The following is a 12,278-nucleotide window of genomic DNA, read 5'->3' on the forward strand; positions in this document are numbered from 1 at the left end:
AAGCAAAGCCATCACCAATGCTAGATCAGGGCTGTTGTAGCTCTGTTGAGCTAAGTCCCGAACCTTTTCAGGGACAGAGATCCACCACTTCTCATAAACTGCTCCCTCTCCTTTGCCACGCTCCTTGTGAGCAAGTTTTCCTTGAAGCCCTTCCAGAACCCCCCATACTACATTTCAGAGCTGTAGACCCTTGTTGTATCACCTAGGACTTGACCCCACAATCTTGTTACTGCCCTCCCAACAGCTGTAGGCTCCCTTTAGATCACCCTGCACCTTCTCTTTGCAGGCTAAAACAGTTCTGCTCCCTCCAGCTCTCCTCATAGCTCACATGTTCTAGGACCTCGACCACCCTGGACTCTCTAGTTTTTCAGCATCTCTTAAACCAGGAGGCCCAAAATAGGACATGGTATTTTAAGTGAGGCCTCCTCAGTGCCGTGCCAAAGAGGTAATAACTTCCCTCAATCTGCGCTCATGCTCTTCCTAAGGTAACCCAGCATGTGGTTTGCCTGTTGCATGATGAGTATGAGCTAATGCTACGCTCAATGTCATATTCCAAGAAAGAAGTCGATTTATGATTCATACACTGGGTTTCTTAATACCGTAAATTGAGAACTAAAGACCCAGAGGCTAGAATCCATTAACGTACATTTGAGCAGTGCTTTTAAAGAGTCACGGTGAACAGAAAGTCAAAACCAGCATGGATAAGCAGAGGATAATACTGGAGGCCCTTAGAAATTCAGGTCAGACTGATATGCATGGGCACAACCACTCTTTCCAGTCTGAAAACAGTTCACTGGCTTTGAGGTCAGAAAGATGAGACTGCATTAGGAAAGCGAACAAGGAAAGTCTCTGCCCTGAGTGCCAGCTTAGTCACTGACAAGTTTGACCTGAAGTACCCTACCAAATCCCGTTTCAGTCTGCAGACGTCCTCTCACCCATGAAAAGGGCAAGGCAAACAAGCAACTGCTATAGAGAGGCTCCTGAACATGCAAATAGAAGGCACTGAAACTACTCTATCAAAGAGACTGTTACGAGAACTCACACTGGACTAGAAAATTTAAAATGCTCCAGAAGGGGTCTTATACATAAGGTATAACATAACATAAAACATGTTGTATGTTATTTTATATCTAAGAGGGAGACAGACTCAGATGTTTCCTTCAGACCTTGCTGTCAACACACAGAAAATGTGAGCATGAATTCATCACTCCGTGGTCAGTATCAAAAAGCTACCGTACAATTTAGGCAGGACGGGAACCCCAAACAATGGCAAAAATTATGACAGTCACATGGATTCAGACACTTAGAGTAGCAAAAGTCAACATAGAAAGGTGAGCCCAAGTTTGGATGGCAACCAGGGAAGACAGCTACACAACAACGGTTACAAAAAAAACCCCAACTTGTGTCATTTTAAACCACAACAGGAGACACTCCCAATATGAAGACAAGCAACAATCTGTGCTGGCATTGGTCTCTGTCAGCCAATATTTAGAAAAAATACCCCACAAGAGTTGCCTCTGCTTCAGAGATTTGTCACAGGAAAGCAGAGAAATACTGTTCTCATTCAGACCTCCTCCCTTTGAAAGTCGGTCACCTGACTGAAAACCAGCAATAGAATCAGAAGTTGCCGATTTATTAACTAGCAGAGCAAGTACCAAATGTTACAAACTCAATAATCATCAATTTAGAAGTTACTTTACCTGTAAAGGACCTCAAACTAGGTTAAAAAAGTTCTTAAAATATTTTCATTCAGATCTTGTGATGCTGGAGGTGCGTTTCAAGTACATTATGCACTCAACCATTCCACGGGTCTTCGTGTGCTCACACTACAAACTAATATTCAATCTACCAGTATAAATGAAACCTAGAAAGAGTGGTGCAAGAGGCTGTTTTGTAGACACCCTGGCTCACAGTTTTCTGGCAAGTCGCCATCCACATTAATGATTCCTAACTGTTAATTCCTTAGCCCTCCCAGCTTTTGCATCCCTTATGACTTTTACATTTTCTCATCTCAGCAACTCCTTGTTTACATGTTACTGCTGTTCAACTGCAGAAACCAGAGGAAGAAATTTGCTTGTGAAAGAACTGCAATTTTTTTTGAAGTTACAGCCCTTCTGCTGAGAAGTGAGACCCTATCAGATGGGTGCTCTTCAGCCATCTTCAGATAAGCAAATGAGGAAGGCAACAAAGCGCCGCTGGGCAGGCTTCCTAACTGTTCTGCATCTTCAGCTTTTCAATACTAGGGATTTGGAGTTACCTGAACAGTAGTTGGGTTTTGTCCCCAGCAAGCTGGTCTGATGGAAAGAACACACTCTTTTGGGTTCCCACACCAAGGTAATTCCCAAGATTTGTTTGGGTGCCAGTGAGACTCGCATCGTGTAACAGATGTGGCCCTTCAGAACAAGAGCAGGAAAAAACGAGGCAGCATATGTAACCCTGCAGTACCTGACTGGAAGACGTATCTGGCTAAGCCTTGCATTAACTCTGCTGGCCAGGTAGGTGGTGCCGACTCCCCCGTTTCTCTCTTTAGTCGAAATGTCAGCTCAAATCCAAAACCACTTGGTCCATCTGTTCCCGTAAACCTGGAGGGAATGAAAAACAAAAAGTCACGACATACTTCTTGTAACTAGACCAGGCTTCAAGATTAGAACCATGGAAAAAGGATGAGTGTTCTTCTCCCCATAGAAAAGGTAAGTTTAGAAATTCTCTTATTTCAGTGTACTCCAGCTCAAATGGCATAACATTGTTAGGTTAGCTGACGTAATACAATCTCAAAGATAACGAACATAAGTAGTGTTTTCAGTCAGAATAACACAGCCTTGGAATCGTGACTTCTTTCCTGGGACTGGTGGGATTTTCAGCAACCTGAATTTGTTTTGAAAACATAATTGCAAGTTTTGCAAAGCTACATGGGAACACCAAAGAAAGTGCATAACATAAATAATGTTATTCCACTTTTGGGAATTCAAATTTCTATACACCGGGAAGTGGGATGCAACTGAAGTACTGGGTAGTAGGTTTCTGGGTTGAAACAGCTGAGTATTTTAATGTACAGCACACAATTTCTGCATGGCAGGGGAGAGGGAAACAAGAAGATACAGGCAGAAAGTTAATAATCTCTCACACAATGCACTAATTCTTATTTTGCTCCAATATATGCCTGAACACATTCTCCTTGTATATCTAGGAGGACAACAGCGGAAAAGCATTGAATATGATAACTACTGTTGAAGCAGCCGCAGTTTGGCCCATTTGACAGAAATAGGTGCCAATTTATTTGGCTTGGTCAGATAGAGTCTACTCAGGAGAATAGAGTCATACTCAAAGTATCAAGGCTATAACAAAAAGGAGTAAATAAAGGATACTTTATACTACTGTTTGCTTCAACAAAACCAGTCCCCGAGAATCCTTTTTTTGTTGATATTTATACATATTGGAAATTTCCTTTTCCAAGTCCCCAACAGCTAAAAATGTCACATTTGCCTGTGGAAAATGAGAAATCTCACGGACAAATAAGCTTGCAAACTTGAAAGCATGTTGGGGACATCTGTGTACTTTTTACCACTGCCATCGCATCCTCACTTGTTTGCTGTGGCTGTTTCACAAAAGCAGAGGAAAGAAAGAAGGATTTACACTGAGCGTAAAAGACACCTTACAGAAGCTTTCACAAACCAGCATCATTCTACAAGTTCAAATCTCCAACACCTGCAGCCATTGGCAAATTCTCCGGAGAAACTTTGCAAATGTCTCGGATGCTGGTACCCTACTGGCACATATGACACAATGCACAAAGCATTGACATTGTATTGCTTTTAAAAACAGAGCACTCATGAAATTAATGACAGCACTTTTCATTTGAAAACCCACAGCTCACCAGCAGTGACCAGCTCCAAGCGTTGGAAGGATGGTTACAACAGTAAGGAGTTCAGTTAGAAGCAGAAATGCTTTATAGTGACCCTGCCTAATGGCAAGTGTTAAAACTGATCAGACTTAAGCATTGATGCAACTCCTTCATCATGCAATATAACCTTATTTGAGAATTCTTCAAGGAAAGTTTGATCATATTAGACCTTCAAATGATGTAATTAAAGTAGTTAAGAGATGTACTCAAGGACAGAACTAGACTACGGGACTGCCCAAAGAGATAACTGCAATTACAATACAGCAGTCCAAAAGCACCTCAGCTTCACGGTAAGACAATCTGAAACGGCGCCTGTCTAGGAAGGAAACCTCAAAATTAGTGTTCTGTACCTGTGCGTGGCCCCCCAGTATAGAGACTGAAAGCTGCCACACAGCATTAAGATTCTGTACTAACAGATTGGAATATTTCACATAGTTTGGTTTATGCCTAGGTTCTGCTGAACCCTGCAGTTTTGAGTGAAAAGGTTTTTTTAAACACCCCTAAAATGCTAAGAAACAGGGGGAAAAATACCTGTGACTCAAAACAGTAGAGTAGGTATTGAAAGTCAGTCAGACATCTGCAATAAAGGGGAGTAAACAACATAGCAAATAAAGACTTTATTTTATCATTATAAAAATATACAAGCACGTCCATTTTTATTCCTCTCCTCATTATCCTGACAAAGAATTTGAAAATTATATACTAGGGAAGCAACTTCTCTATGAATAGAACAGAAAACACATTTCAGAATGGTCAACCAGTACACATAAAACTTCTTTTAGGAAACAAGTGTACCTTTAAACAACAAGTCAAATAATTACATTTGGTTCTTAAACAAAGCAAGAGCTTACTAAATAACCCGCCAGCCAGGGAGTGGAACCTGTATGGCAGTGAAACCTGTGGTCTGCAATCAGGCATGCAGGTCTACCAAAAAGACTGATAACGGGATGGCGATAGCCTCACAAATGAGAAGTTGTACTTTGTACATCCAGCACCCCTCTAGTGTTTTATTAGTTTCACACATCAGTTAGCAAAGGAAAACCAGAAATACTACATAAAGGGGGAAACAAAAATGCTTCAAAGTGGATAGTTTTCAAGGATTGATTGCAGGGAAAAACACACCAGAAACCAAAACACATTATGAACAGGCAAATTTATAGAAAGATCAAAGTTAACAAAAAGCCTTCAAGCTAATCTTCCATAGTTAAAATTTTTGGAAAGTAAGATGGCTCCCTATTGAATTTCCTCCTTTCAAGGCACATTCTGAAACAACACAGCTTTACCTCTGATATGCATCAAGATAGAGTTTAGTGGGTTAGGTGGTTTTGGTTTTTTTTGTTTTTTTGTTTTTTTTTTAGCTTCACAGATCTCTCTGATTCCCAGGAATAACTGTTTGAAAGAAGACCACACATGCTTTATATTGATCCATATGCAAGCTACTGAGTAACAGAAGTGTTCAGGTCAGTAGCCATCAAATTTAAAGCAAGATGAACATTTAGGAGAACACTGCTGGTCAGCAACATCTCAGTAGTCACAAAGCAGTAAAACTGCCAGGCCATGTTACTTACATAATTTTTTGGTATGGTAATGAAAGCAGACTAAAAGAGAGAAGAACTACTAGAAAATAAATAGAATAAAAGATAAGGAAACAAGCAGTAAGTTACTTCTCTTTTACAGTTAAAAAAAAAAATCCCTGAAAAAAATCAAAATATGTATCTTCCAAAAAAACCTCAAAAATGCAGCAGCATACAATGCTTATAATTCTCAAATTCTTAAATTAACAGTTAAATCTTAGAAAAATCCTATTTGCATGCAAGAGATTTGTATTTAAAGATTAGATTTAAAATGTTTTTGAATAGTTAATGGTCATAGCTTGCTGAAAATACACTGCTTTGTTACAGTGAAAATTTAAATACATGCAATTCACCTGTATTGTGCAGCTGTTCCGAGGTAACAGTCTATAAAGTAAAAGTCTTTGATCTGTTTAACTTTAGGTTGGTAATTCATTTTTGAAGAAATTGTGACACATGTGGCTTTAAAAGTTTGCAATTATTTTAGAAATCCTTTATGTTTAATTCAGACAAGTCTTTCATAGGAAGAAATACTAATATTCACAATGTAATTAGGATAGTCATTATCAGTTAGCATTTTTGCCAAAGCTTTTGCTTTTATTCTTCAAAAAAAGTCTTGTATTTGAAAGTAAGTTGAATGTAGTTTCAACAGCTGCCATAAAATTTCTCTCAATGAACCATAATCCAAGACCAGAGCTCCTGGCCGAGGCTGACAGGAGGTACATAAGAACAGAGGCAGACGTGAGCTTCAGGAACTAAGTAAATCTATAGCCCTGCCACATGCCTCTGACCCTCGGTCTAATGAAAATAACAGAGAAGGATCCAGTAGCTGAGTTAGGCTGCTTGGCTTCTCTTACAGAAGTCCTTTTCACTAGGGACTGACTGCTTACACCGGCCCTGACTCTAAAATTTGTGACGATAGAGATGCATCAGTCTGCTGGTGGAGAGGCAAGTAGCAGCCACAGCCAACAAATGCATGGGAGACTAATCTGCCCAGTAAGAAGCCCGAGACCTCCAGATACACATGCCATACAAATGGAAAACAAAGCAAATGGCTTTTTATCCCCCACAAGGATAAAGAGACTCCTCCCTTATATCAGGGATGTAAGCATCTGCTCATTCCCCTAAATCACCTGTGTCCATTTTGTTCAAGGCCTTACCAACAAGGCAAAAGATGCATCTATCATAACCAAGAAACCCATCCATGATCAAGGAGCTAATAAAGCGAGATTCCTCACAAACTAGTTAATTTATACCAAGATGTTCCATTACTTCCATGTGGAAACACTTGATTCCTACAGCAGCCTCCTCCTTGTAGGGTACATCCCAACTACTTGGTGTTATCTTAGGAGGCTGCCAAGGAACTAGACAAAAAAGGATCACACCTTGCATGCTTGTAGATGTTCAAACTAATGCTCCTTCCCACAAGTTCCTAATTTTCACCAGACTTCCAAAAAATTCCAGAGAAGTCAACCACCTTCAGCAACCCATGGTCAACCAACAAGCTAAAAAAAAAAAAAAAAAAATACAGTTCCAGAAAAGACAGACTGAACAAGCCCCACTTCCACAGAAAACTGGGTGGAGGGGTGAGGATAACCCATAGATGGAAGAAGTCCTGCTAAAGCACGCAGAAGCCAGGTTTGCTCATGACCTCTTCCATCGATCCCCCAAGTTCACTGCTACCTGCACCTGTACTAGCTTGTTCCTTTCCAAGTGGGCAGCAAAGCGTCCGCAGCAGGTTAGCCTGACCCTGACTCCTGAGTCAACTGCAGGATTAACATGTTTTTTAGGAATATTTTGATGTATTTCACATAATTTCTGCATTGTGGATGGCCAGGGGAGAGGGAAACAAGATACTGGCACTATTTGGGGTTGGTTTCTTTGTGAGCAAGGGAGGTAGCGACTGGGGGAGTGGTTTTAGGGTGGGGTTTTTTTGGTTGGGGTTTGGTTGGGGTTTATTGCTTTTTTTTTTTTTTAACCTGAAGGTGATCAATTCAGACTACAGCCAATTTAGAATGAAGGCTTTGGAGCTCAGCTCAACATCTCAGCACTGAAGTGCTTTGTGGGTCATTTCTTTGGCAAAACAACTACAATGCAGCAGCCCAGAAGTGCCTCAGCTTTACAGTAAGACAACAATCTGAGATGGAGCCTGTGCAGGAAGGAAACCTCAAAATTCTTATTCGTATCTGTGCACAGCCCTACATACATAAACTGAAAGCTACAACACACATTAAGCTTCTGTACTAACAGATCTGAATATTTCACATAGTTTGGTTTATGCCTTGGTTCTGCTGAACCCTGCAGTTTTGAGTGAAAGTTTCTTTTAAATCCCCCTATAATACTTAAGAAGGGGGAAAAAAAAAAAATCATGTTTTGCCCCAAAACTAAAGATTCTAATTATAAAGAGACAACACAGATTGTATCGTGCCCACCACAGCTCTGCCCCCTCCAACACAAGGGCACATCACCTTTATAGCCAACCCAATCGCAAAGCAGCCAGCTGAGTTTTCACAAAAACAAACACTGATGGAGAAATTCTTGGCTTGCTGCATGCCCACTGGCACACATCAGATAGTTTTATATTATGACTACAGCAGTAATGGAAGGCTCTGGTATCTGCCAAGTCAAATCCAACCCTATATTTAATATCAAAACCTTACTTTGTCACATGAACAAAAATAAACCTTTTGAAAGCCAAGGTCATACATTACATGCAATTCTTTGGGTTAAAACTCCCTTTATCTGTTCAGCAAATCAGCTCAGCAGAACAGACCACATTGCGGCACTGCACATAACGCTGAAGGAGCCTGGCTTGTTCCTTTAATGAGGTAAGAGTTTCACTGATCATGATATTTAGTTCCAGCAAAAGAATCCAAAGAAATAGAGGCCCCTTTATTAACAGAGCCGTGCGGCCGGGCCCCCCGAGCCCCCTGCCACCCCACGCTCTGCCAGGCCCTCTCCCAAAGCCACACACAGAGAACTGAAAAGCTGCTCCCCTCTGCAGCAGAGTACCCAGGGCGTTTTTCACATCAAATAACCCAGCTTAAGAGGATCAAAAGCCAAACTAGCCCTTTGCTTAAAAGCAGCTCTGAAAACCAGAAGCTTTTCAGTTTAAAGCAAAGCTATTTGCCAAGGCATTTTCATTCCCACTTTTGCAAGGAATGAGAGGAGGTTTGCTTCACTGCAGCGCAAAATGTATTTCTGAAATTCTGCTTTTGCAAGCTACACAGCTCTGGACAAGGAGCAGAGTGTACTAGGTGTTTATTTTTTGAGAGTTTAAGAGTATGTGTATATAAATGTATTAGGTGAACCAATCCCTGAAAATGGGAGTTTACGTAAGGAAATGCTGGCTCTTCAATACGATTATTTCAGCCAGGGAACAAGAAGAAAGCTCTTTCAGGGTATTTGGGGATAGTTAGGACTGCACTTTCAGAAGTCACAGCTCCACTCCCAGTAGCTCCAGGGAGATAAACCAGGGGTCTTCTGGGAAGTGATGGCAGGCTTATAGTATTCTGGACTGACTTTTCCCAGCTTCAAATTTCAGCTCCAACACCACTACTTTTGTGAAACCACTTTAATATGACTTTTGCTTCAACCCCCTAATTGCATTTTCCCTGTATCCTCTACACAGACAATGCCTCCTGCTCTGCTGCTAGTGAGCTACTCTTGATACCGTTTTCAAGGCTGCAGAAATAGAGTATCACCACATTTCTAAGCATGGCATCAGGAAGAGCTGCTGTTATTTCCATCAGCACTTTTAATTCTACCAGCCACCCACCCCACTCAAAATAAAAAAAAGCCACAGCAATTGTCAATCTATAGCTATCAGTACTCCAGATCAGCCTGTTAGACATTTTAGATGTTTGAGAAGGTAATTAAACAAAGCTGATGGGCAGCACCCACCACTCTGCTTGACAAGACCAAAGGACTTCAAGGCCCAACTCTCACTACTGTTTTAAGACTGCATGGCTAGTAACCACCCCAGAAGATTTTTCTATTAGCTAGCAAAGATATTACTATTAGCAACACAGAGGACTAGCGTAACAAAAAGCATCAGGGTACGCAATGACTGACTTGACAGGTCCTCCCTGAGAAAAATTGAGATGTGTACCATTTCACTGCCCACATCTGCTTACAAACAAGCAATACAAAGGCTGGTCTCCTGTCTAAAACCCAAGGAGAGGCCTTCAGCAGGTTGCTACAACTGTTGAGACAAACACCTTGGTGTCTCTGTCTCCCAGGAAGGACATCAGGCAAGAGCTGATGGGCCTCAAACAGGATTGTGCAGTGAGTCAGTCTTCTGAGTTCAAGCTCCAGGTGCATTACACAATGTCTTCCCACTATATGTCTTCCCACTATAAGCAAACGACTCTCAGATTCCAGAGCTACAGAAAGAAAAAAAAAAAAGGGGGAGAGGAAAAAAAAGTGACCCTACCTAGTTCTTCCAGCATCTTGCCTAGCAGCAAATGTTTGGGTTTTTTTAGTGCAACTGTCAAACAGTATAAAAGTCTCATCTGAGAGCCCTGATGGCATGCTGGGACGCTCCTGTGAAGTAATTTCATAAGAAAATACCCACAGCAACCCCCCTACATGAAAGGCATAAAAGTATCCAGAAAAGTTATTTAAGCCAAAACCCACCTGCTTACTCACATATTCTCCCGGACTGTCTCCTGGCATTGAAAAAAAGCATCAATTTGAAGAAAAACACATAAAACATCTGAGAAAAGCAGGGGGTGGTTATCTGGACGTCAGATGGTTATCTCTTCAGAGCACTCGACAGGAAATTCCATGAGCTCTTACCATCCCAGACCTGCACACAGGGTCTTACTGGACTCTTTTCCAGCTTAATTTAAGAAAAAGCTTCATGCATAAACAGGGCAAATACAAACACAAAAAGAACAAACTGTTCATGTAAAATCAAGGTTGGAAAGTGAGTAACATACGGTGCTCAAGATGTCAGTCTATGGCTTTGCCCAAAGCTGTTGCTTAGGGCTTGCTCTCGCAGTACGTCATATAAAATGTGTAAGCCATCAACCAAATGGAAAACCTTTCTAGAAACAGCAACTTAAATTGTTTTTAGAGAATTATTCCAACATCTAAATCCAAACAGATGCAGAGGCATTCACTCTGCAGTTATTTGGACACGGGCTTCTCAGCTTTCCAAAATATTCATGCACAATCCACTTAGAAAACTTACACTTAGATAGTTCTGAGTAAAATTTGTGAATCGATTTGAGCTGGCCAGTATGAACACAGAACAGTGCTTCACTAAGCTACCATTCAGCAAGTGAAGTGCTGTTATGGGGCAGAGGGGGAAGAGGAGACTTCAGTTTAAGTTTCACTTGCACAGACACAACACTGATTTTACACATTTTACTATTCAGCTTTCAAAACTCAGCTGGTGACAATCTTGCCCCTGAAGCCTAGAGATTCACAGTTTAGGTGTTGTTTTTAATAAATTGTTTCTGTAAATAATGCATGTTTATACAACAAATAACCTGATTTTTCCTCTAAACCTTCAGACTACAGAGTTAAGTCAACCTTACTCCTAACTCTGCAGACACAACTGTCTTGAGAGGAAGAGTCACTTGAACTACACAATATAATAGTAAAGGCTGCCAGCTGCTTGAGACACAAGCACCATGGGGATTGTTGTGTGCATTTTGTAGACCTGATAGACTGGGCACTTTTTAGACACCTGAATCAGTCAGGCATCTGAGAAGCACTTGGCACACAAGCATCATTAAAATGTGTCCACACTGCAGCTATCTACATCACATGAGGAAAGGCTGGGTGCTGGGTTTGCTCAGCCTTAATAAAAGAGGGCTAAAAGGAAGGTGGAGTATCATACTGCTCAGCTGCCTATTGGGAGGGCGAAGGGAAGACAGAGCCAGACCTTTCTCAGAGACACACAGGAAAAAAGGCAAATGTATATTCCAGTTACATGTATCTAGAAATCTTTTTCACATAACAGTGATCAAACCCTGGAACAGGATCCAGGTGGGCTGTGGAATTTGGTGGCAGGCATCAACTGGAAACTTTCAGTGGTCCCTTCCAACCCAAGGGATCCTGTGAAGCATCACAGCCAAGAACTAGGTATGGACTTCCACTGCTGGTACCCCATGTCCAAAATCGAGTTGGCAGGACCCACGGCTGACAATTCATGAACACAAGTTAAAACTCTTTTTGACAGAAGTGGTACCTATACTCAGTTCCTGCCCAGCCACGTGGGAAACAGCTCCTGAACTCTGATCTCTCCAGCCTAGCACGCTAAAGTAAACCACTATCAGTTTTCAGGTCACTTTAATGTTCTGGGCTGCGAGTTAAAGCAATTTAGGGGTTGCTGCTTTGAGGTTCAGCTGTCCACGCCATGAAAGTTGTAACATCTGAAACAAGGATAGGATCCTGCTTAGCTGCCGGCGGTAGATCCCTTTGAGCTCTAGAGGCTCAGAAGTATTATTGTCTCATTCTGGAAAGCACCAACATACAGTCATACATGTAAGGATACTGCACGTAGATTAAGGGCAAAAGAGTGTAACGGCCCTATCAGTGCCAATCTGCTTCACTATTAACACTAAGTCAAAACTTTGGAACACTCTCAAAGTCCTAAAACAGCATTCAAGTGACCCAAGTTTTAATCTCTTATCTACTACAAACTTCCCATCCTCCTCAACAAGTTACTTAGGAATTTGTTTCTCAGATGTAAAATAGTGATATTTCCTCACTTCAAAGAGTAATGTGACAGAGTCATCATATAGGAAATGCTTATATACTCCATCTATAGAGGTCACAAAAGCTGGGAAATT

The 12,278-nt window shown here is 41.3% G+C and overlaps 1 protein-coding gene across 2 annotated transcripts in view; it reads right to left on the minus strand.

Annotated features, from left to right (window-relative positions):
• The window catches only part of SUFU (SUFU negative regulator of hedgehog signaling), a 93,745-nt gene that overhangs the window by 62,737 nt on the left and 18,730 nt on the right, over nt 1–12,278 (minus strand). For both annotated transcript variants that reach the window (XM_086466722.1, XM_086466721.1), the window contains exon 3: nt 2,446–2,582. In XM_086466722.1, coding sequence (XP_086322848.1) covers nt 2,446–2,582 — 137 coding nt within the window. The remainder of the gene's footprint in view (nt 1–2,445; nt 2,583–12,278) is intronic.

This window comes from Leptosomus discolor, chromosome 6 (assembly GCF_034619465.1).
Source record: "Leptosomus discolor isolate bLepDis1 chromosome 6, bLepDis1.hap2, whole genome shotgun sequence".
In the NCBI taxonomy this organism is placed as follows: domain Eukaryota; kingdom Metazoa; phylum Chordata; class Aves; order Leptosomiformes; family Leptosomidae; genus Leptosomus; species Leptosomus discolor.